Consider the following 24,692-nt stretch of genomic DNA (forward strand, 5'->3'; position numbering starts at 1 on the left):
GGAACCAGCTGCAATTCAAATTCCCTATAGTCAGTACCAACCTATCAAGACACCCCCCAAAACAGGATAGAAAAGTTAAATTAGTAAGGTGCCTTCTGGCAACCAGTCAGTCAAATAAGATTTTGTTAAGCACCTGCTATGTGCCAGGCACTGTGCTAAGCACTGGGGAGCCCTCTCTCTCTTCCCCTCTCTCTCCTTCTCTCTCTCCTTCTCTCTATCCTTCTCTCTCTCTCTCTCTCTCTCTCTCTCTCTCTCACATACATACACACACACACACACACACACACACACACACACCCTGTGAAGAGCAAAACAAAAGTATTTCTGAGTCTCCTAATCCCACCTGAGCTCACTTGTCTTTTCCATCAAAGCACCAGATTTGAAATCTAATAGGTTCACATTCATGTAGATAGACAATACCTCCATACGTAGATGAATTGGTGACTTTATGGAAGAAGGAGCTCCCTTCAAGGGCTCAGTTTGCCTGCCCCTCCTCAGTATCTCTTGTTTTGGGTGATCTTTAGCTGTGGATCTGTCCCCTGACTCAGCCAGGGAGTATCCCTGGATGAACATGGGGCTGAAGTCACAGGCTTTTGATTCAGGGAGAAGTTTGAGGTCCTTAAAAGCACTGCTCCATATCCCGAGGTCAATGCAGCCAATCCCTTCCTCTTGTGCATTTCTGGGGGGCCCAGCTGACTACGCATTCTCAGAGTATGTTCATGATGCATGTGCTGATGGACGAGCTTCAAACCATGGAATCACAGGATTATAGATTTCAAACAAGCTCAGAAACCATCTGGTCCAACCTCCTTATTTTATAGATACATGGCAGCTAAGTGGTGCTCTGGGCTTGGAACTAGAAAGATTTGAATTCAAACCCAGCCTCAGACACTCAGTAGCTGTATAACCCTGGACAAGTCATTAAACTTCTATTTGCCTCAGTTTTCTCAACTATAAAATGAGATAATAAGAGTGCCTACCTCTTAGCATTGTGAAGATGAATTGAGATAATATTTATAAATCACTTACCACAGTGCCTGACACATAGTAGGTGTTATATAAATACTTATCCCTTTCCCCTTTCCTTATAGATGAGGAAACTGAGATTCATAAAGATTATGTAAGAGGGGTTCCCTATAGAAGTCAAGGTGTTCTAGCTGCCCCATCTGCTGATAACATTGTGTTGATTAGATAAAGTTCTAGATTATTCCAGACCCTCCTGGATTGCATGCAGAACCACCCTAAAGAGCTTAAGCCAACTATCCACATAGGAAAAACCAAGTGGATGAAGAATGCCTCTTGTCTGACCTGGAAAGGGCTGTTGGCTGGATCACTTTCATACTTTAGAATGCTTACCAAGTTTGCCTTTTTAATGATTTGCATTTTCTTGTATTCTTTCAGTAGCCTTCATGCCATGAACCCATCAAAATCTCCCAGCTGAGATGTCCAGTTATAGAAATCTCCCTCCACAACTGTGGTTCACCTTCTTCTGTGTTAAGTGACTAATTAAGGCCAAGCTTGACCATAGCAATTCTTTAATTAAGCTGTCTTACTGAGCTTCCAATGAGGAGAGCCCAGGGAGTGCTCTTAGCCAGCATTTCATGTCTTTGGCTTCATGGACAGCTGAAAAGCCAGAACAAGAAAGGAGAAGGGGGTTCCCGAGCTCACTCACAGCCTCTAGAAACTTTCCACTGGCTTGAAAAATTTGCTCAGTGATTTGCTTCTAGCCCTGAGAACTCTGACTGACATTTTCTTTTGCAAACATCTCACTGATTTAAATTCTGAACAAAAATATACACATGACAGTCCAGGCACTTTAAGAACTGACATCTTAGAGTCAGGAAAGCAGGGCCACCTGTCCCCTTGTTCTTCAGTCACTCTTTGCCCGCTTTCTTAACTCCTCCCTTTAATGTTGTTTTCTCTCATTGTTTTCCTTTTTTATCTCAAATCTGGGAGACAAGTGCCCCACACTGGGATCAAAAGGGTCTCCTAGTGATTCATAAAGGATTTCTTAAGGAAAGATAGAAAGAGTCCAACCAAGCATACTCTGGAAATCTCAGCAGTGTTACTTACCAGAAGCTGGGTCTATACATGCCTACCCACTGGAGAGAGCAGAGGAGGCAGAAAGAGACAAGATTAGAATGACTCAAATTAAATCAAGAAATAATCTTGAAATCCACCAAGGGCTTTCCAGTTCCTTCAGTCCATCCTTTTCTGCTCCTTTTCTGAGCTCCTTGTCTTTGCCACACCAACTCAGTACAACAAAAACCATTCTGATTGTTTTAGAAACGTTAAGTCTTAGACCACAAGCTTTTTGAAGGCAGGGACAGTGCCCTGGCTCATGCCATTGGGCATTTGAGGATTGATGGAAGGAACTGGGGAGGTTTAGCCTTGAGAACAGAAGACTTAGGGGAATGAGATCACTATCTCCAAAAAGAGTTCTTAGAGAAGGAGGGAAGTTAGACTTGTTCTGGTGGATTCCAGGAGAAAGAAGTAGCAACAGTGAGTAGAGGCTTCAGAGAAGATTTTGGATCAATGTAAGGAAAAAAATAGGCTAACAATTAAAACTTGCCAAGATAGAATGAGCTTCCTGGGGAGATAGAGGGCTCCTTGTTACCTGGGTAGCTTGAGATCTTCAGTTCAAGGCTGGACGGCTACTTGTGGGTATATATTGTGGGCATGGTTAAAACCTCGTGTTTGGGATTGAACCAGTGGGGTCCGCATGAGCTCTGAGATTCCATAATAAAAGTGCCATTGACTGAAGCAATCTGAGTTTATTCCAGTTGACTTTCCAAACAGCCTTGTGACCAATTCAAACCCTTATTTCAAACTAGTGACTGGGTCTATGTGCACCTATATAATCTTAAAGTTTAAAAACAAAGAACTTCCATAGTCAGGGATTGGATATGTTATTTCATTGGTGTATGAGAACATCCAGATTAGGAAACTCCCTCTACAAAAGCTAGTCAGCACCCTCTCTGCCACGGGGAGTCTTTGAACACTGAGGTTAAGTGACTTGCCCAAGGTCACACAGCCAGAATGTGTCAGAGGCATGACTTGAACTCAGATTCTCCTGACTCCAAAGCCATGCCAACCACAGATAGAAGCTTCAAGATATTACTCTTAATGTCTCTTATTTGGGAACTGGGTTTGGAAACTATAATTTGTATCAAAAAACACTGACCAACCCAACCACTCCATAGCCTTGCATGGTTTAGCAACGTGGTCAGGAATTGTCTCAATTTGTTACTTCCTGTATCGCCAGTATCATCATTCACCACCTACACTAGCTGATGACCTTTATAAATCATAGTGTATATTTTATGTAAATGAGCTTGCACTGAAGCCCTCATCTGATGTCTCATCACAGAATGATAGAAATAAATATAAAGTCTTGGGTTCAAAAATCAAATTGACCCTGAGCATGTAAATTAGTCCCCTAAACCCTTCAATGCTTTTTCAGATGTATTGATGCCTAGCATACTGTCCCTTTCTTTTATCTGTAGATTTTATTTTTGAACCCAAGACTTTATATTTATTTCTATTATTCAATTTCATCAAATTCTGTTTAACCCAATGCTCTAGCCTGTCAGGATCTTTTGTGATATTAACTCATGTCACCCAATGTGCTAGTTTTCCATCCCACCTTAAATCATCTGCAAATTGGGGAAGTAGGCCAGCTATAGCCTCCTCAAAGTCATTGGTCAAAATATTAAAGAGAGTAAAGCCAAGCCCACTTCCCAAGACAACACCTTCCTTCCAGGTTGGCATCCAACCACTGATAACCACCTTGATTCTATTCATTCAGCCAGCTTCCAGTTCACCAAATGATACCATTGTTTAAGTCTACATCACTCCAACTCATCCATAGAAATAACATGAGAAACTTAACACACAAATCTAGATATATTATAGTTACAATATTCCCATGATCCTCCAGTCTGGTAACTCTACCCAAAAAGGGAAATGAGGAAAATCTAACATGACCTGTTCTTGATGAAGCCAGGCTGACCCTTTGTGATCACTACCTACTTTTCTAAATTTTCACTTAACTATCCTTCTAATAAGATGTTCTAGACATATATCTCTGGATATGGTCAGTGGGTAAATTTATTTTGTTAACCATGCATGTTTGTTATAAGGGTTTTGTTTATTTTTTTTCTCAATTAAGCTTAGGGAATGTGAGAGAAAAATAAAAAGATTTTTGCTTATTGAAAAAAGACTCAATTAAAAAAATGCATTCTAGAAATCCACCAGAAATTGAAAAAAAGGGCACTGGCCTGTAGTTTTTAGACTAAAGCCTTTCATCTTTTTGGGCAGAGGGGCAAATTAGGACATCTGCTCTTCTCTGCTCCTGGGGTATTTCTGCCATTCTTTGTGATCTTTCAAATATCACTGATGATGGCTCAGCCATCAAATTCACTAGTCACATAAAGTGCTTCCCAGAACCCTCACCTATTTCATCTTTGTATCTAAGTGGTATCAAGGTTTTTGTCTTCATTGATTTTCATTCGAATGTTATCCATTATACTTCCTTCCTCAGCTCCTAGGATTTCCTCCCATGAGCATATCTCCTTAAGGTATAATGCTTCTCCACCTCAGTCACCACCGCCACTGCCTTCTTAACTATACAGTCTCTTTTGTAGAAAGTATTCCTTTCCAGAGCCTTCATCTAGTCATGGGTCTTCTCCCAGTAAGACCTGGCAATACCTATGATGTCAAATTTGCCTTCTTATGATAGGATCCCTACTTCACCTTATTCCTTTGTGTATGGACATCTGAGGCCATTTTGGGGTTTGGTTTTCACTTACTCCTTTCTTGGAATTTTTTCTCCCATTCATTTTTGGACATTCCCATGTTACAGTTATCCCCTATGGTACCTAGCTGGACAGAAAAAAAAATGTAGTCAGTTTTGTCCCTATCACCTTTCTAGTTTAAAACTTTTTTATTAGATTTTCAAGACTCCAGGAAAGGACATTTTTGCTAGCCCTTGTAAGTAACGCCACATCCATGCTTAGGAACACATCATCCCTATATTCTAAGCCATTGTCCAGAAATACAAATCCCATTTGCAGACATCCTTTTTAAGCCACTGTTCATTTTTCCCAAATCTGCATTTCTCTTTTCGGGTCTTTTCCTCTGATCCGCAGCGATGCTGAAGATGCCACCTGTGCCCCTGTGGTCTTCAGTTTCTTGCCCAAGGCTTAGTAATCTTTAGCAATGTCTTCTCAAAACCTTCTGGGAAGGTCATTTGAGCCCACATCAGAAGAAACTATTAGTCAGTTAGTGTGACTACACAAGACATTCTCTGCCCTGTCTTAGATAGATGCCCCTTGAGGCCCACAAATTTCTCTTTTGTGGCTATCAGATCAGCAAATAGCCACCTCAGGCTCTGGCACAGTGGGCTCACACCCACCAGGACCATCTCTGCTTCTTCTGCCCGTCCTGGAAGATCTTCAACCTGTGAATCCACATCATCTTTTCCTGGGGCTTTGGCGGCTTCATCCTCAGATGATCAAACTTCCTCCTCTGTGGAAAAAGCCATATGTCTGTTGCTTCACTCCACTGTTCAGTGATCTTTCTCTTTCTCTTTTGTGTGGCACTCTTTGTAGGGTCATTGATCTAGAGCTGAAAGAGGCCTTAAAGGCCACCTAGTGTAGCCATCTCATTTCAAAGATGAGGAAACTAAGGCCCAGAGAGATGAAGTGACCTGTCCAAGGTAGTAAGTAGCAGAGCTGGGGCTCAAACTCAGGTTTTGGGACTCCAAGTTCAGCGTGTTTTTTTTTTTTCCACTTGTCAATCAACTGGCACTTTTCAGGATTCCATCTTTGCCTCTCAGTGTCCTTTGAGAGAATATTTTAAAGGACTGAACAGAGCACTTGGTACATAGTAAGCACTATATAAATGCTTGTTCCTTTCCCTTCCTCCTGATGACCTGGGAAGTGGAGATAGATTTTCCTTCAGCCTTTGGAGCATACTAACATAGCACCCTCTACAGAGATCACTGCAGAATTCTCCCTCCTCTGCAAATGACACCTTGGTCCTTTGCCATCCTTATATCCATAGAGCACCACTGGGGCAGGCTACTTGGAGCAGGTTGAGGGCCTTCATCTTTGTGGTTCTTACCCTCCACTCTTCAGTAGAACCTGGGCTGACCTCTCCCCATTTTCTTTCCATGGACATCCTAACTCTTCCTTGCTTGCTGGGTGGAGTGTGTCTTACGAACTACCTTCTCCTCCTTACATCCTCACTGATCATCTTCTCTCGTTCCTTCTCCTCAAGCCCTTCTCTCCAGTCTCCTTGTGCTCTTCCTTTTCCTCCAAGTCATACAAAGTCCCCTCTCCAAACTCCAAGCCTGACCTTCTCCACAATGCCAGATACTTCCTCCAAACCACCTTCCCAGTTCCTGCTCCTTATCCTCCCTCTTCTTCATAGTGGTCATGGTTTATAACCATCTCCTGACCCTCAAACACAACAACCCTCCCACCCCAAAAACTGGAAGCAAGAAATCTCTTCATAAAGAGAAATCCATTATTATGCAAGACATTTTCCCTAAATTTGACAAAGAAAAAGGACTCAACTCTCTGCAAACTCTTTTCTTAATCATGTTAATTTGCTGTTATCTAAATTGCAGCTTTTCTGGAGAAAAATCTTGCCTTCAAGACCATGAAAAGACTATTAAGTAAAATCATCTAATTACCTTGCACTTAAGAAGCAAGACTTAGGCTAAGATTTTTGCCTCTCACTTGCCCTTCAGCCTCCAAGCTCTAAGACACATGGCCCAGCCAAAGAAGATGTGCTGTCCAGCATCCTCATGGCAGACAAAGAAGTCCACATTCATTTCCACTTTGCAGTGTAGGCTTCTTTTCCAAGTCCTCTCTTTCATGACTCACCAGCCAGACTTGCAAGCAAGTAACATTGTTAAAAAAGATCATCCAGGAAGCATATGGTCAGGAAAGAAGGGGAAGGTAATGGGATGGGAGAGAGTGAGAGGAAAAAAAAGGTCAACAGCCTGGCAACTGGAGAAGAGTGGTTGGAGACCTAGTGGAAAGTCTCCAGGCCATTGGGTGGAGATCCTGTGGAGTGTTTAGGAGAGGATATGGCCAAGCATCTACACTGGAGGCAAAGATGTGGATGAGTAGCAATGAGTGAGTAAATAAAGCTTTTGTTAAGCCCAGCTTAGCTTGTCATTAAGCTAAACCCCAGCTAAATACTGAGGTTCCAGATTTAAGTCATTCAGTCCCTGTTCTCAAAGAGGTCACATACTAATGAGGAAAGTCCACATGTGGAAGGACGCTGCAAGTCCAATGGAAAGGTCCCATACGCAGTAGAGAGGGAGCTGTAGCAGGGAGGTTGTGGAAGGACTGAAGTCTTGAAGTCTGTCCTAGACCTCAGTGTTTAGGTCAATGTGCAATGTTTCATGGGCATGGGAACTCATCCCTTCCATGGGGCCACTCATAGCACCTCTCTGCCCTCTCAGTCTGGTCCTCCCACACATCTTCCATAAAAGGCAGTGTGATTCAATGGGAAGAGTGCTGGCTATGGAGTGAGAAGACCTGGATTCAAATCTTACCTCTGACATTTATTACTTCTATGACTTTGGGGCAAATCACTTCACTATCTGGACCTCAGTTTCCTCATCTGTAAAATGAGGAGGCTAAATTAGACAGCCTCTTCCAGCTCTAAATCTATGACTCTATGACCTACTGTGGGAGAATGGAAGTCTTCCTCTGGTTTTTCTATGCCCAACATAGATACTTGGGCAGTGCCCTATACCTCCCCACTCCCAAATTATCTTGTATCTCTTTCATAACTTGCTGAATATGCACATATTGTCTCCCCTAGCTAGACTATAAACTCCTTGAGGTCAGGAGTGATTTCATTTGATGTCTGTCACCAGTGCCTAGCAGTTTCCCTTGCACATAGTAGGTACTTCATAAATGCTTGTTGATTGATGACTTCATTGATTGCTTAATTGATTGATTGATCACCTCAGAGCTGGAAGAGACTTGTCCAGGCAAGAAAGCCTCTTCCCAAAGGGATCCCAAGGCTGTCTTCCTCCACGTTTCAGACCCTCCTAATGCAGACATCTCTACATCCTTTGGTTCCCAACAAGCAGCTCTTCTGTGGTCCCTAGATACATGAAGAGATGCCATTGTAGATAGAGCATGGTGAAACAGTACTGCCTGGTTTTTGGAGGGCATGAGCTTATCCTCTGGTAAAGCCCCCCTCAAAAGCCTCAGCATAGCACCTCAAGGGCTATGTTAGTGTGCAGTACTGCAACCAGGGGCAAGAGACCAGGACTATGTCCATCAGGGCTTTGAGTTTAGGGGGCAAAGCAAATCAGTCCAAAGTAGGAAGTACCCTCTTTCAACAGAATTTGAAAGTATGAATGACCATGTTCACTTTCACTGAGTCATAAATACGGTAACAGCCACAGACACTCTAAAGACATTATAGCCTGCTGTTTCTTTTTCAACAGGGGACTTATTCTGTTCGGAAACCAAGCCTTCATCTTAGAGCCATTGAAGGATGCTGCAGGTCAACACAAGTTCCAGCCAGCAGAGACTCTGAAAACCGCCTGGGGGGCATGTGGACAGCAGCCTCTCAACATCTCAGGCAGGACCATGGATGGCACGCAGTGGTCCCCTCACTCGTTTACAAGGAGGGTAGGAAAAAAATCCATTTCTTTTTCCTGGAAGGCTGGGAAAACTCAGGCTATGTCTACACTATCCAGTTCAATCCATGTCAAGAAGCACATCTTAAGTCCCTACTCCAGTATATGCTGGATGCTTTCCTTAGGCACAGAGGGAACAACAAAAAAATCTGCCCTAGAGGGGTTTGTGTTTTGCTGTGCTATTGTGGAAGATTGCAGCCCTCCATCTCCGGCCTCTGAGGGTTTGCACAGGCTGTTCCCCATGCCTGGGATGCCCTTCCTCCTTACTTCTCAGGTCTTAGAATCATTGCTTCTGTTTCCTGTTCCTTTACTCCCAATCGCTTTCTCCTTCAGTTATCTTTGCTTACACATTGTCTCCTCCAGACAGAACCAAACTCTTGAGGACAGGCTCTTTTTAAAATTTTATCTGTGTATCTCCAGGGACTTGTACCTTAACTGAATAGATATTTAGGAGATTACATGGGAACACTGGATTTAGAGACAGAGAACCCTGGGCTGAAATCCCACATCTGAGGCTTACTACCATGTATAAACTTGGCCCAGTCACTTCACCTCCTGGGTCTCAGTTTCCTCATCTGTAAATCAAAGGGTTGGACTAAATGACCTCTGGGGTCCCTTTGAGCTGCGGATCTGTGAGTATATGAGCTAGGATTCAAACCTGCGTCCTCTAACTCCAAACCATCCCCCTTTTCATGGCAGCATGCAGTCTGGGTTTGAATCCTGCCAAGTCCTTTAACCCCCCAGCCCCACCCCAGACCTTAATTTCCTCAACTATAAAATGAGAGGGTTGGAGTCCATGACTTTTGAGTTCCCTTCCAGCTCCAAATCTCCAGAATCAGCTTCCTATAGAATGACAGTATAGATAATACTGTACTATTTTGCAGTTTTAATAAAGCATCTACGTGGGTCTTCAGTGTGAGCCAACCACCTTTGGATATTTTGTAATTAGCTGTACTCATCACTCTCAGTTTGCAGGAACTAGGGGCATCCCAGGAATTTGTCCTAAATCACTTTGATTTACATGAAGATTAGGAAGTACTTAATGGTGGCATTATTTTGCTAACAACACATATTGAAATTTAAGTGAAGCTTTAAATTGAAATGGGGAAATAGCACATGCAGTTCTACCAAGCTCTCAATATTTCACTCTGAGACCATATCATCTGTGATTGGTTTTATGGAAGAGAAAATGTTCTTGATATCTTTCTAATGGAAATTGTGTTCAAAGGAATGATTTCCAAATCAAGCATGGGTGGATGAAGATTCTCTACAGGATTACTTCAGATGATCACAAAGAATGAGGCTGCCCAACAGAGCTTGTGATCCTTGCCATGAGTGGCCATGTTTTACAGACCTTTGACCTCATCCCCATTTGCTTTTTCTCCACCAAGACAGGTCACAAGCCCTCCTTCTCTTCGTGAGTTGCTGGGGCCCCTCTCCAAAATATCACAGGGAAGCCAGCCTGCTGGACATGAGTGTCTCCAAACTTAGCTAGATGTCTGGCTCTTGGAAAACAGCTGCAGTCTGTACTGGAAGTCCTTCTCCCTTGAGAGCACCTGTGAGATATTGGATTTTGTGGGTAGAGCCTCTGGAGGCCCAAAGCCACCTGCACAAATGATGAGGCATCAAGGGATGGTTTTGATAAAAATCCTGAAGTCACCCACCAGCTACTGACCGCCATGTTGAATGAGCCATAGAAATAGAGCTCTAGGCTCTGGGGCATCAAAAGCAGTTGTGTTGGGCAAATACTCCAACTTCCTCATGCCAGCATCTTCTTTCTGTCCATATTCATTATGGGCAGAGTTTTCTTTGTGAAGCTGCCTGAATAAATCTCCACACAGATATGTGGAACCCCTCTTTGACAAACCCTTCAGCAATTGTTTGTCATTTTTACAAGGGTTTGTACCTCCTAGTATCTGAGGGAGCATTTGGACAGAGACCCGAATGCAGAGTTACCACTTACCTCCCCGGCTCACTTCTCCCCATCACCCAGCCTGCTTTGGGATGACTAATCCCCTACTTCCCTTGCCGCCCTGTCCCCTGTCATTTGGATTGTGTTTAGGAATCCAAGCTAATTTTAATATTAGCCTAAGCTAAATATAAGTAAGAAATTAAACTTCCTGTTGCAAAAACACATCGTATGATGCCTTCCAAACACAAATACAAATTACTTTTGGATTATGTATTGTTTTGGGGATATTTGCACCCTCCATAATTATGCATTGACGGTAAGTCACTGCCAATTCCATTGGGTGCATCAGAATAGGAAATTAGAATAGGCCCAAATGAGCTTTGCTCAAATGCCCTAACCCTGGACTGAACTTGTCTTCTTTTTATAAGACTGTAGGACTTGATTCTGGAAAGATCATAGAAATCATCTATTTCAATCCCTTGATTTTACAGATGAGGAAACTGAGGCTCAGAAAAGTAAAATGACTTGCCCAAAGCAAATTCAGGGCTTTTCTCACCATGCTGTAGTCTGTTGCTGCTGCTGTTTTAAAATTGGGTGCTTTTCTTACTGCAGACATTCTGATGGGATCTAGAACATAGGAGAATAATTAAGAAATTCACTTCTGTTGCTTTTGTCAGCTCAGGCCAGGAGCCTTCTAGAAGGGAGCTCTGTTGGCTTCCTTTGATCTTTCCCTTGTTCTTAGCAAAGAGGCAGCCATGGTCTAGTGATTAGAGCCCACCTTGATCCAGGAGGACCTCACCTCAGATCCCATCTCTGGCACACACTGGTTGTGTGTGTGGGGGGGGGGGGGCGGCAAATCCTGAGGCCCTCAGCTTTCTGGACAACTCTGTAAGTCTCTAGATTAAAGAGAAGGTGTCACCTGCATTGGTAGAGGGACCTTCCTCCCCTGGAAGTCCTGTATACCAATGAAATCACAAGCCCAGTTCCTATCCCTAATAAGGAGTAATGTGCTTGGATTTCATACATTTGGCATTTATTAGCAAGGATTCAGGTTCTGTCAATTTGTTCTTAAGGCACTAGGCTTTACTAGAGCAGATAAATTCCTTTTCTTCATTAAAGAAATGTAAACTGACCCTTGATTTATGAATTTGCCTATTGTTCTTCCAGGCTGTGGGGACTAGCTGTCCTCCACTTTCTAATTGTAATGTCCCTAGGTAGGATTTGCCTACCTTCACAAGCAGCTGCCTTGCCAGGCCAGGTACAAGGAAATGCATCATGGCTGAAAAGTCCCAGTGCTTCTTTCCCATGACAGATCCTGTTTAGTTAGAAGAGATAAGCTCTGGGGTTCTCTCCAACTGCAGATCCATGAGCCCATGCTTTTAGAAAGGTCTGGGTTTGAATGCTAACTCGAGACTCGGGTAAGCCATTAGGCTCTTCAAGCCACCGGCAAGCTGCCTCCATCTTCTGCTCCAACTGTCTCATTTTACAGATGAGAAAACTGTGGCCCCAAGGATTTATTGAAAGTCACATGAGGAGTCAGAGAAAAAGTCTAATCCCTCTTTCCCATGACAGCCTCAAAATACACCAACACATCTCCCGTGTCCCTCCTGAGTCTCCTGTTCTCCAGGCTAAATATCCCTAGGTCCTCTGAAGGATTCTTAGAGCGGAATGAGAAAACCGTTTGCCATCCTGGTTGCCCTCTCCTGCACACTCTCCTGCTTATCCACATGCTCGTTGAGATCCGGCCCCCAGAGGTGACCACAAAGCCTCAGTGGTGTTCTGGCCAAGGAAGAGGGCGATGGGAGCATCAGCCCTTCATTTATTCCTGCACGCTGGACCTCTCTTCAAGCAGAGTGCGTCTGGGCTGGCTTCTGTTCAGAAGCCTTAAAGTGAGATTTTAAGTCAAATGACCAGTTGGGGGATTTTGTGTGTGTGTGTGTGTGTGTGTGTGTGTGTGTGTGTGTGGTGTTGTTGTTGTTATTGTTTGAATTTTGGTCCACATCAGCAGATAACGAGTTTGACTGATTTTTGCTGAGCAGTCCAGATGTTTTGGGACCGTGTAGACACGACCTAAATCACCAGCTTTGGACAGCTGGGGGAGATGAGCCATCAGTGCTCATCAGCTTACCCCTCATTCACAGCTTTTAGTGATTATGTGGTTGGGCGTTTCTCCCAAGCCCTCGATTCCGTGAATTCATAACAAAAGTCAGATCTTTCTGAAAACTGCAGAGCAAGAAAACGATGTTCATTGTTGACTTGTTCTCTCGGGAATGGTCCCCTCTGTATACAGTTGGCCAGGGCCAAGGCAGGGGTACTCTGAGGGAGGTCAGAAATCAAGAGGGTGCTTAACCCCAGACTGGGTGATTTCTGGTGTAACTTGCAATACAGTTTTGATGGTTCAGGGAATGGCCTATGGGTTAAAAAGCCATCTACTGATGTTAGCACTCGAATTCTCAAATATTCTCCAAGGACCTCTGAGCTCACTGATTTGAATGTCTCTCCAACTATGCAGATTGTGACCTGCACCCTCCTTCCTCTCCCGAAGCTCTTGCCCATGCCCTCCCACTTGTTTGCAATGTAGGGTTCACTCAACATCCTGGAGGCTTCCTCAATTTCACAACATTTCAAGATAACCAAAGTGTTTTAGTGCCATGTTTTCAAGAGAGCTCCCATAAAAATCCTCCCCTGATGCCTCTCTGTGCCATGGAGGAGAGCCTGACCTCTGAAAGCCCATGCCTGATCTTTGGCAAGTCATACCAAGATGGGCAAATGTTGATTCCAGGCCTGGCAACAATCTACATGTCTATCATCCAGGTACCAACTTAACTAAATTCAGGTTAGCCAATGGGTGCCAACTTTGGGGGACCACAGCAACCTAGGACAATGGTGCATCGAGCATGGCATAGTGGCCACCTGTGTCAGTGCATGGACTAACCACACAGATGAAGTCTTAGGTCCTTGAAGTATTTAAAGTGGAAACATCACATCCCAAAGGCTTGTTTTATATAAGCTTGTTCTTAATCCCAAGGTATGATTATAAGTGAAGATGGGCTGGTCACTTGGTGAAAATAAGACCCTAGAATCGCAGAAGAACTGAGGGTGGGCTCACACATTGGGTAGAAACTCCTTGTTTACGGGATGACGTAGATTGCAATGGATCAGATTGAAAAGTAAAGATTGCCAGAATTCTTTGTATCCCCAGTAAAGCACAGGGCACATAATAGGCATTTAATGGATGTTTGTTGAGGGGTTATTGGGCAATGAGAATCACAGAATGAGAAGGCTCTTAATGAGATTTCAGGTAGATGGCGATGACTGTTATCTGTAGGCCCACCCCAGATAGCAGCCCTATTGTGTTCAGAACATGACTTTTAAGTCTCCCAGTTGTCAATCAGACGTGTTATCCCGATTGTAGTGGAAGTGGTTTCATAGGTTGTCAGCAAAGCCTTCTGTGTTGTCCTTAATGGACAATATGAATGGGAGTGGCCCAGGTAAGTCACCACCTGCATCTGTGGAGGGACTGAGATTGCAGAGCTAACGGAGTTTTACTTGGTTTTGTCAGCCCAGTTCTTCAATAGTCAGGGGTTGGGTTCCAATAAACTCTGGCAAGGATTAGGCTGCACGTCTGTTGTCCAGGGACTGGAGAGGCTAAGTACAGATTGGCCTCAGGGATAATTTTGTTTGGTTGGGGTTTTTTTTGCCTTGTTTTTTTCAACCACATTAACTTTCAAAGACTCTCTGCCAGGTCAGAAAGGAGTCACAACCTGCATTGTGGAAGGACTGCCTATGCCAGTAGTATCATAGATCCTTGAAGGACAGGAAATGTCCTTTCCTTCCCTTCATCCAGGCTGCAGATTTCCTTCGAGGAAACTCAAATTCATGAATCAGCACAGCTGGGCAGCCCGGAGGAACACTCCTAGGATACAAACAGTCTTCTTTAAAAGTCTGTTTGGAAGATCCTGAGCTAATGAGAAGATTTTAACTTAAAAAAAAAAAAAGGGAAAAGGTTTCCCTCCAGGCTCTGTGACTGGAACTGGGATTGAAATCATGCCTTAGTCGTTTGTTTTCCTTTCGTCTCAAAGAGTGGTGGTTACAATGGGTAGATTTTCAATGGGAGATATTGCATCCAGTTCAGCTCATAAACCCCAAGTCTTGGGTCTGAGCTGCCAAGTGGACTGGACCTGCATTTTCCTTCCAGGGCTTATTACAGAAACAGGATGCTTTGTTTGGGACTTTCGGGGTTTGTGTCTTGAGACCACCCTCTGAGAACGGCTCTCCTTTGTCCTCCTGCAATCGCCTGGGGATTCCTTAAGGAGTCAGAGTTGGATTCAGTTGGGAGAATCACCAATTTAATCTGGTCTAACAAGCCTTTATTAAGCCTTACAGGGGCAGCTAGGTGTCACAGTGGATAGAGCACCAGCCCTGAAATCAGGAGGACCTGAGTTCAACTCCAACCTCAAAGCAAACACTTGACACTTACTAGCTGTGTGACCCTGGGCAAGTTACTTAACCCCAATTGCCTAAAAAGAGAGAGAGAGAGAGAGAGAGAGAGAGAAATAAGCCCTTACTATGTGCAGGGTACTGACTAGGTGCTGACAATATAAAGATAAAATAGGAGACAGTCCTGGCCTCAGGGAGCTTAGGTCCATCAAACGCAAGCGTTTATTAAGCACCCATTATTTTCTAGGCACAAAAACAAACCAGTCCCTGCCCTGGAGTTTCCATTCTACTGGTTTCAAAAGCTTTAAATCCAGTGGAAGGCAGCTTGCTCTTGGCTCCCTAGCTGGATCTTGCCCTAACTCCAATGTATTCACATTTTCTTCTTACCCATGTGCTCTTCCCACCTAGATGGTGCAGTGCTGGCCCTGGAGTCAGGAGGACCTGAGTTCAAATCCAGCCACTGACTTCCTAGCTGTGTGACCCCGGGCAAGCCACTTAGCCCTGTTTGCCTCAGTTTCCTCATCTGTACAATGAGCTAGAGAAGGAAATGGCAAAGCACTCTAGTGGTTGACAACAAAACCCCAAATGGGATCCCAGAGAGCTGGACACAACTGAACAGCTTCCCAGAGCAGGCGACTTTCCTGTGCCCTTTTCGGCCTTGAGAGGTGGAAGTGAAGGGGGAGCTCCACCCGGACCCTGGATCTGCTTTTCTCTCAGTCGTTTCTTGTCATTCTTTCTGCTGGTGAGAGGCCACATTCCAAGCTTGCCCCCTCGCCTCTGGGGAGCGCAACAACCCGTCTTCCTTTTGGGCCCCAGAGCGAGATCCCGTGAGCCTGCCCTTCCTGTAGTGCGTCTTGCAGAGTTTCACGAGACATAGTGCGGTGCCAAGGGGAGAGGGCTAGATGCAGCTTCAGAGGACCCAGCTTCAAATCCTGACTCTCAGGACCTTCCTATGGCCTTGGAAAAATTACTTTACGTGCCTCAGTTACCTTATCTGCAAAATGAGGCTGTTGAAGCAGATATACTCTAAGGTCCTATCTAGCTTTAAATCTGTGACCTATGACCTATAAAAATAGCTCTTCCCCCCTTCATAAGCCAAAAAGGTCACATCTCCTTTACTAGTTGTAAGAGTGTTTCGATATGAAAAGAAGACTGGACTGGGAGCCAGGAGCGCTGGGCTCTATCATTAGAGCTGGGAGAACCCTCAGGAGTGTTCTCATTCCAGCTTTGCCATGATCTCCAAGCATGACTTCAGAAAAAACCCCTCTGTTCTTTCCCTGATTCTGTCTGTGACCTTACTGGGAAGAGGTGACCTTTGAGGTCCTCTCAGCTCTATCCCATCCAAACAAACAAACTTGAGTAAATCCCCTACTATGTACAAGACCCTGCTCTACGAGAAGACAAAAATTAAGTCATCCCTGCCCTCAGGGAGCTTATATTCAACTGGGATGAGAGGTGAAACACTGTATACCCCTGCTGCTTTAGTGTCCTGAATGATAATAATAAATAATGACTAACTTTTAAATAGCACTTTAAGGTTTGCAAAGCAATTCACACATTTTGTTTCCTTTGCTTCTCACAACAACCCTGTGAGGTAGGGACTACTCTTATTCCCATTTTAAGTAACTTGCCCAGAATCATACAGCTAGTAAGTCTCAGGTCAGATTTGAACTCGTCTTCCCGACTCCAGGCTCAGTGCTCTATTTTAATATATAATATGGCGACCATCGATCATACTGGTAGCCATCCAGGGCAGAAACCCTCATGACGCTGTAACTGTCTAAGATAACAAAAGGGGACTCCTCAAGCCCATAGGATGATTTAAGAAAAGTTAACTTTCATGGACAATGTGGGAGTGTGTGTGTGTGTGTGTGTGTGTGTGTGTGTCTGTGTCTGTGTCTGTGTCTGTGTGTCTGTGTGTGTTCTTGAATGTACATATTTATTTAAAAATTTTTTCCTTTTTTTCTTTTGCAATGGGATACGGAGATGAGAGGGAGAGAAAAATAGATTTTTGTTCATTAAAAAAACTCAATCACTAAAATGAGGGAGTTGGACTTAAATTTATTTAATTTTTTGGCAGCACAAACGGGAAACCCTGAAAACAACCAAGTATGTGGAGCTTGTGATCGTGGCAGACAATCGAGAGGTAAGTTCACGGCCAAACTCCCAGGAGGAAATTGGAGGAAGGGATTGGTGCTTGCTTTGGGTTATCTCACATCCGTTTAAAAGCATTAGCAACAAAGCACATCAATAATCATCTGAGGCAGTAGCACCACAGACAGCAGAAAGGTTTCCTCAGGAGCCGTCCTGCTAGTTGGGTTCCGTTATTGAAGAAAAATGAATTGGAAGTTGACAGTTGACACTAGCTTAGTTCTCATTGTATTCTGTGAACTTTTTTTTTTTTCAGTCAAGGGGCAATTTATTGTAACACCAGTATGGGAGGCAGATTCCTAGTGAATCTTCACAATTTAATGGGGGTAAGATTGGTACTTACATACAAAAAAAGACAGTGAGAAGATCTGGATGGGGTTAAGGAGTGGTAAATAGCCTGGGGTGGTCCAGGTGCAGACAATGAAAGGAGTTAAGTGGGAGAACCACAGTGAAAGAGCAGTTAAAAGGATTATTGAGTATCTAGGTGGGCTGGGATGGACCAGGTGCCTCAGGTCAAAGCCAGTTTGGGAAAGTTCAGGGGCTGGGTTGTGTGTGGGAAAGTTTAAGGGGACTTTCAGGGAACCGGGTCCCACAGCCCCATCACTTTCACTATTCTAAAGAAGTAGGAAAAGTCTTCCTTCAGTGGACCCATGAGTATCTTGGTGTGGGTTCTCCCTTCAGTGACCCAGAGTGACCTCTCTACTCCTCATCTTCCTAAGTTATTTCTGTCCATGCCCTCCCCCAAACCCATGTTCATGACTCCAGAGTCCTCAGAAACACTGTTTGATTATTCTTATTGCTAACATTGACTTTACTCTTTAAATTAAGTTTCAGAGACAAGGAAAAGATGTAGAGAAAGTTAAGCAGCGTTTAATAGAGATTGCCAATCATGTGGATAAGGTGAGTCCTTCTTGAGATAATTAGCACTTGGAAGTTATATAAATGTTTGAGGATGAGGTTGAGCTGATTCAGAGCTTTTCATATTATTAACAAGGCAAGCATTTTGCTTACTTATTCCAAACCTGTTACCCTGGCAAGTAAAGACCTTAGGGGACAACAAAGCCAGTCTACTGTCCTAGGGGTATTCGAGACCCCTTTAGTCCATTCTCCAAATACATATCCACTGGTCCATCAACAGTGGCAACCCTGAGTGGTCAGCTCCTATCAAAAGGTCAGTTTCATGTGGTGGAAGCATGGTGTAGTAGGAAGAAGGTTGGATCTGGAGTCAGGAGAAAATAAAGTGTTTGGGTTGTGGACATACCGTACTTTGGATTGGGAAACTCTGGTCTAACTTCAAAATGCCCTGAGGGGTGGAACAAGGCAGCCTTTAGAGAATTAACAACTAGACACCAGATGATTGAAATAGATTGGAAACTGCTGGAAGGCCAAGGCTGGTTGTAGGGTGGACTTCAGGGATTTTATGCAAAGTAACCCCTACACCCAGCAAAATAAGTATGTGAGGAATGAGCAAACAGATTTGTTGGTACTTTAATGGAAAAAAGAAAGAAGTCAATAGATAGTTGTGAAGATTCAAAAATAATTTATCTTTAATTACCTTAGGAGTCAGGGAACACAAGGAGAGATGTATTGTTTTATGTCCTCGTTAATATTAACGTGGTGGGTAAAACCTGAAACTAACCTCCTTATCAGAGAAACCAGGCACAGACATCATTGCATCCCTGCGTCTGCTCATAGAGGCCAGAAATTTCAGGGGAGGGGAAAGAGAGAGACATATTTTGTGAAAAGGTCATGGGAAGAAGGATGCCAGTCTGAACTTTTCAAAGCATACATTCCTCTGAAATTCAGACTCAGTCAAAGCCTCAAGAATTCTGGCCTTAAGATAAGCCGGGATTAGGCCTGGGAAGTAAATTCTGAGTTAGATAAAGCCATGCTAGCTAATATTTCATACCTAGGTGCTTGTATTTTTTAAACATATTATTGTATCTGGACAAAGGTTTATGAAAGAGGTCTGGCAAGTAGAGATTTATCAGCAGCTTGTGATGCTGTTAGCGTTAGCCTTTTCCGTGGATGCCACAAGGTGTAGTAGCTGTGGAGTCAGGGAGAAGCGGGATTGAATCTGACCTCTGACTTTTACTGGCTTACAGCCCTTGGCAGGTCATTTAATTTCTCTGGGCCTGAGGAACCTTCCTAGGTCTTGTCTCTAAGTCATAGATGGACTTTGTCTTCTCATATGCTTAAAAATAAAACTGTATTCCTAATTCTCTCAATTATCCACACCTGAGGAGTGTCTAGCAGGTAAGCCTATGTATCCATGGAGAGTCATCATCATTGACTTCCTGAATTATAAAACAGGCATGGAAGGGAGTGATCAGCCTCTCTAGGTAGGCTGACCTGAGCCTGGAGCCAGAGACATTGCAGCCCAGGCATGTTGGCTTTTCATACGGGTTGAGCCTTATGTCAACAAGGATGGAATGGAGAAAACAAAATCCCAGCCTGATTGGCCAAGTAGTGAGACAGCAGCCAAGAGGATTATCGCCTGAGTGGGGAGAAGCAGTTTGGTAAATGAGCAAAGCATTGCATTTGGAGCCCAAGAATCCGGATTCGAATCTCGCCCCTGACACATTCCCTCTGTGACCTTGAGTGGGACACTTCCCTCTCTGGGTTTCAATCATCTCATCGGTAAGGTGATGGAGCTGTACAAACTAATCTCCAGGCCCCTTCTTGCTCTAAATCATGGGCCCATGACCGGACTTTCAGAAGTTTTCCTTTGAGCTGAAAAAATCACCTTAATATTTGTGTTTCTCAGGCATTTGGCTACTTTAAAACCAGGGGTTCTTCACCACAATGATCCATGACCATTTTAAAAAATGTACTTTGCTAACAGTATTTCAGCACAATTGGTTTCCTTGGTAATCCTATGTATTTTATTTCATGCATTTAAAAATATGATTCTGATAAGGGGTGCATGGCCTTCAGACCACCAAAGGGACCCCAGACACACAAAAAAGTTAAGAACCACTGCTTGAAAGAGGAGAGTTTCATGTCCTAGATTACATTTGTGATCGTCAGGTCAGGGAGGGACTGACGAGTTACCGCTCAATAAGGTGATTGATGAAGTACTGCCTTCTTAACCTTGAACCTCAGGGAACACCAGTCTCCAAAGACAGATGTTAGTCTCCAAATAAAAATTGTCAGGCAGTGGAGGGGCCCAAGGTAGGCATGAGCAGGCTGCAACAGGTGACCTATGAAGGATTGCAGGCGAGTAACAGAGTAACAGAGAGCTGTCCAATCAAAAGCAAGGGGGCTTGTCACATGACGAGAATCAGGGATAACTGATGCATTCATTTGCTTAACGTCAAGAGATCTGAGTAAGGTCCTCCATATGTTTGGTGGACCCGCTGAAGAAGATACGTGGGAGCCCATGGACAAGAGTCTCACAGGATGGGCAGACGTAGATCATGAGGTCCTGGATCGACAACTGGAAGAGATCATCACATCCAGCCCTTTCATTTCACTAATTAGGAAACTGAGGTACACAGAGCTTACGTGACTTGGCCACAGCCAACGGCATGGATGAGTGACGGCCTCCTCCTTCCCATCAGGGTCTGTAACTGGCTTCTTAGACGTTAAGTCGATGAGTTATCACCAAACAGCGTCTGGGAATTTGTGGCTCAGGCTCCAGCTCCTTGATGTAATGCTGATAACGATAATCTTCAAATCCTCTAAATTTTCCAAGTGTTTTCATTTCCATGTGGGATTCTTCTTCACTTCCCAGCCTAAAGGAGTTCATCTAATGCAGACTGTCAGCCTCTCCTTTAGCCCAGTGTCCCAGGCTCATGGAATGCAGCAGCTGGACAATCCTTCATTTCTGCCCAGACACCGGGCCAGTCCCAAGGACGGCTGGAATCTTGACCCCAATTAGGACTGCCCTTCACGAGCTCCAGCCCAGGGGGTGATTGCCATGTTACTTTTTCCTCAATAATAGCTATGTTAAGAGTTGCTGGTATTTATATAGTGCTTTAAGGTTGACAAAGTGCATTACATACTTGGGAGAGCAGACCTCCAGCAGGGGAAGAATTGCAATTTATATGGCAGTGCCTGTAGGCTGCCCATTGACCAATTTTTCCATCAACAAAATAAGGGAGTTGGACCATTGCACAAGTCTCCTGAAGAAGTCTCCCTGCCTTAAGTCTCCTCCCACTTCATTCATCTTTGATATCATCATGCCAATGGGAGTTTGCTAAAGCGTAGGTCTGACCATGTCATTCTCCAGGTGAGAAGATCAGAGGAACTCCAGGGACTTCCCACTACCTCTTGGATAAAATAAAAACTCTCCTATTTTAGCAATGAAAGTACTTCAAAATCTTGTTCCACCCTAACTTTCCAGGCAAATTATGTGTTGTTTCTCCTAATGCATTCTGGGTTCCTGCCAAAGTGGCCTAGTCACTTTCTCCACCTTCTTCCCAATAGATGACATTCCATCTCCCACCTCCAGGTCTTTACACACCCACCCACATCTCCACTCCCTCACTCTAATGCTTTCCATCTTCATCTCTGACTTGCAGAGCCCCCAGCTCCCTTCAAGACTGACCTTGAGGGCCACTTCCTTCAAGTGGTCATTTTTGATCCCCACAGATGCCAGGTCTTGATCTTAGGAAAGGGGCTTGGGGATACAGGTGGACAAATTTGAGAGACTTTTGCATAGAGGTGATGATTAAAACCATGGATACTGAGTCAGAACAGGTTCCTGGGATTTTGCTGATAGAGGGAACTCCCAGATGAGGGCTTTCCCTCTGCCAGTGCAGACTGGTACCTTCTCTGAAATGTAGTGATTGACCAAGGGCATGTGTCAAAGTCACAACGCTGGTATGTGTCAGAGGAAAGACTTGACCCTCATCCTCTGACCCCAAGGCCACCGCTCTACCCTCTACACCAGACTCCCTTGTACTTGAGAGCAGGAACCTTTGGAAATGGGAAATCCCATCATTAGTGTGGAAAGCCTCTGGATTTGTAAGCATCCCTCCTAACACTGAGAGATAGGAACAATTAGCTCTTTACAGACATCGACTAATTAATCCCGACATGACATCGCTCCTGGGAGGGCATCGTTATCTCCTCTGTACAGAAAAGGATGCCAGGGGTGAAACCAGAGTTGAATTTTGGACATTCCTGACTTGGAATCCTGTGTTCTGATCACCATTGCCTTGGTGGGCATAGAGCCCTCGGTCACCCTGAGATGGGCACCTTGTGTGCTGTGAAGGAGTGAGATCGAGAGCTGAATGGGGGCTGGAGAAGCTGGGCTGAGGGCTGGCAAAGAGACACCTCAGCAATGTGGAGGATGAAAGTTCACTGAGGAAAAACCAGCGCTGGTCTTGTCCATCAGTCAGTCAACATGCATTCATTCAATGTTTACTCTGTACCAAGCACTATACTAAATGCTACGGATGGGGATACAAAGAAAGGCAAACGCCCTCGAGGAGCTTCCATCCCAATGGAATTGTGCCTCTAACTGAGGGTGATTTGCCTTTTATTACCTGTGTGACTTTGTGGGCACTCTGGGCCTCAGTTTCCTCAACAGTAAAAATGAAGGATTTGGGCAAGATGACCTCTGAAGGCTCCCTCCAGTTCTACATCTGATCTTTTGCTCCTCCATCCATATTTTTCATCATCTGGAAACTCACGTGCGCTTTTCAATCATTCATTGGCTTGGGTGTGGGAGGATTTTCATTCTTTTTTGTTTGGTGACGATCCCTAGGTGACCGCCAGGCACATGAGCAGGGGAGAATACTGAGAATGCTGAGAAATGAGAAGCCAAAGAGACTTTGAGGACTCCTATGCTTTAAGAGTCACCATGAATGATGGAAAGACTTGCTAATAATCATATACTTACATGTTATTCATATAGAAATTTAAGACTGGTAAAGTCCTTTTATGTTATCTCATTTGATTCTATGAGGAGGGTGCTAGTATTATCCCCATTTTCCAAATGAGGAAACTGAGTTTTTTTACAAGCATTGGAAAGGACAAGATGATTTAATGGCCTTTTACCATGATAACTCCCACATCTCTTTGAAAATCATGGAAAAGTGATCTGCGAGACAAGGGGCTTGCCAAGCTCTTCTGCCCCTCCCCTCGCCTCCCATTTCTGAAGTCATTGTGGGTCCCACTCAGGATACTTTTTCCCCAGCGGCCCAGGAAGCTTTTGGAAAATACCTGTTCAGAGGAGGGACCTGGGACTAGATCTCGCGAAGAGCCAGGCAGCGTTCTCCCTCCCACTCTCTAATGTGTCCGTAGTGTTGTAAGGTTTGCAAAGTGCTGGACCTGCCTCATTTGGGATCTTCGTCGCTGGCATGGAGAGTGACTCAAATGCAGATTCCCACAGACAGTAGAAAGAAAGGCCCATTCCCTGGGCCTTCTCTTCTCCCACGGGAATGCTCCCTCACACCAATGTTCTCTCCCCCTACACATGAACTCACCTACGCCCCTAGTCTCAAGGGCTCTCTCAGCCAACGTGACTCTTGTAGAGGAGGGGTCCACAGCCATCTCTCCTTCCTTCACCACGCCCAGGCCAGTACCCAACCACCTCCACTCCCACGGGCAACACCGGTCCTGAGTCTTTTTCCGGATGTCCTTCAGGAGCTCAGGGAATATCTGGGAGCCATGCACCCTCCCCTGCCCTCCTTAAACATCCATGGTGCTCCTTTCTGGCCATCCTCAACCTCGGACTCAGACCAGACACCAGCTGAGGTATCTGTCATATCAAAGAACAACACGCCAGGTCATGGGCATCTAGGTTCTTATCGTGAGGTGCAAAGAACCATTTGTTCATTTAACAATGATGGGAGTCAAATGTGCAACGTTGTGCAGGCTCAGGACCCTGCAGAGAAATGCAGAACATGTGCAATGAATTCAGAAGTCCTATTTACTCGTAGAGAAAACCTCTCCTTCCTCTCTCCAAACCAGCAAGTGACTAACCTTGACATTCGTGGAGAAAGGGTCCCGATTCACCCATCTGCTGGTTGGTTTTTTCCCTTCTTGTGGACATGGCCCGACAGCTTTTTGCTGGGCTGTAAGTTTAAGTTTTGGGCAGTGATTTTTATTCCAAATGAAGCCAGTGCAAAGCTTCCCAGTCTAGCAGTGAAACGATGAATGACTGTGACACGGAGTTAATCCATACCATTTGTGGAGTGTCTGTTGTACATGCCTCAGTGCACTGTAAATATTCATTAGACTCTAATATTATGGGAAAAGAGGATTAAAAATGGGGAGGCAAGATGAGATCTATTTTCATAAGCTCCTTGATTTGGAGCTAGAAGGGACCTGAGAGGCCATTTAATAAAAAAAAAAAAAAAAGACCTCATTTTGCAGGGGACAAAATTGATGGTGAGAGAGACCAAGTGATTCACCAAGGTCACGCAGTTAGTGTCAGAGGCAAAATATGAATACTGGTCTTCCTAACTCCCAGTCCATGCCTCTGCCCCTCAGACTGGCAATAAAGAAGGCTCAGACATCTGTCCAGCATCTCCTATACCCAATATGCCAAACTCAGCC

General features: G+C 44.4%; 1 protein-coding gene across 3 annotated transcripts in view; it reads left to right on the top strand.

Annotated features, from left to right (window-relative positions):
- The window catches only part of ADAM12 (ADAM metallopeptidase domain 12), a 374,850-nt gene that overhangs the window by 226,867 nt on the left and 123,291 nt on the right, over positions 1-24,692 (top strand). For all 3 annotated transcript variants that reach the window (XR_003568576.1, XM_027855904.1, XM_027855905.1), the window contains exons 6-8: positions 8,483-8,669; positions 17,110-17,175; positions 18,009-18,080. Coding sequence is in view for 2 of the 3 variants with exons in the window: in XM_027855904.1 (XP_027711705.1) it covers positions 8,483-8,669; positions 17,110-17,175; positions 18,009-18,080 (325 nt within the window). In the remaining variant the exon portion in view is untranslated. The remainder of the gene's footprint in view (positions 1-8,482; positions 8,670-17,109; positions 17,176-18,008; positions 18,081-24,692) is intronic.

Source organism: Vombatus ursinus, unplaced genomic scaffold (genome assembly GCF_900497805.2).
Source record: "Vombatus ursinus unplaced genomic scaffold, bare-nosed wombat genome assembly UNPS02011353.1, whole genome shotgun sequence".
Taxonomy (NCBI): Eukaryota; Metazoa; Chordata; class Mammalia; order Diprotodontia; family Vombatidae; genus Vombatus; species Vombatus ursinus.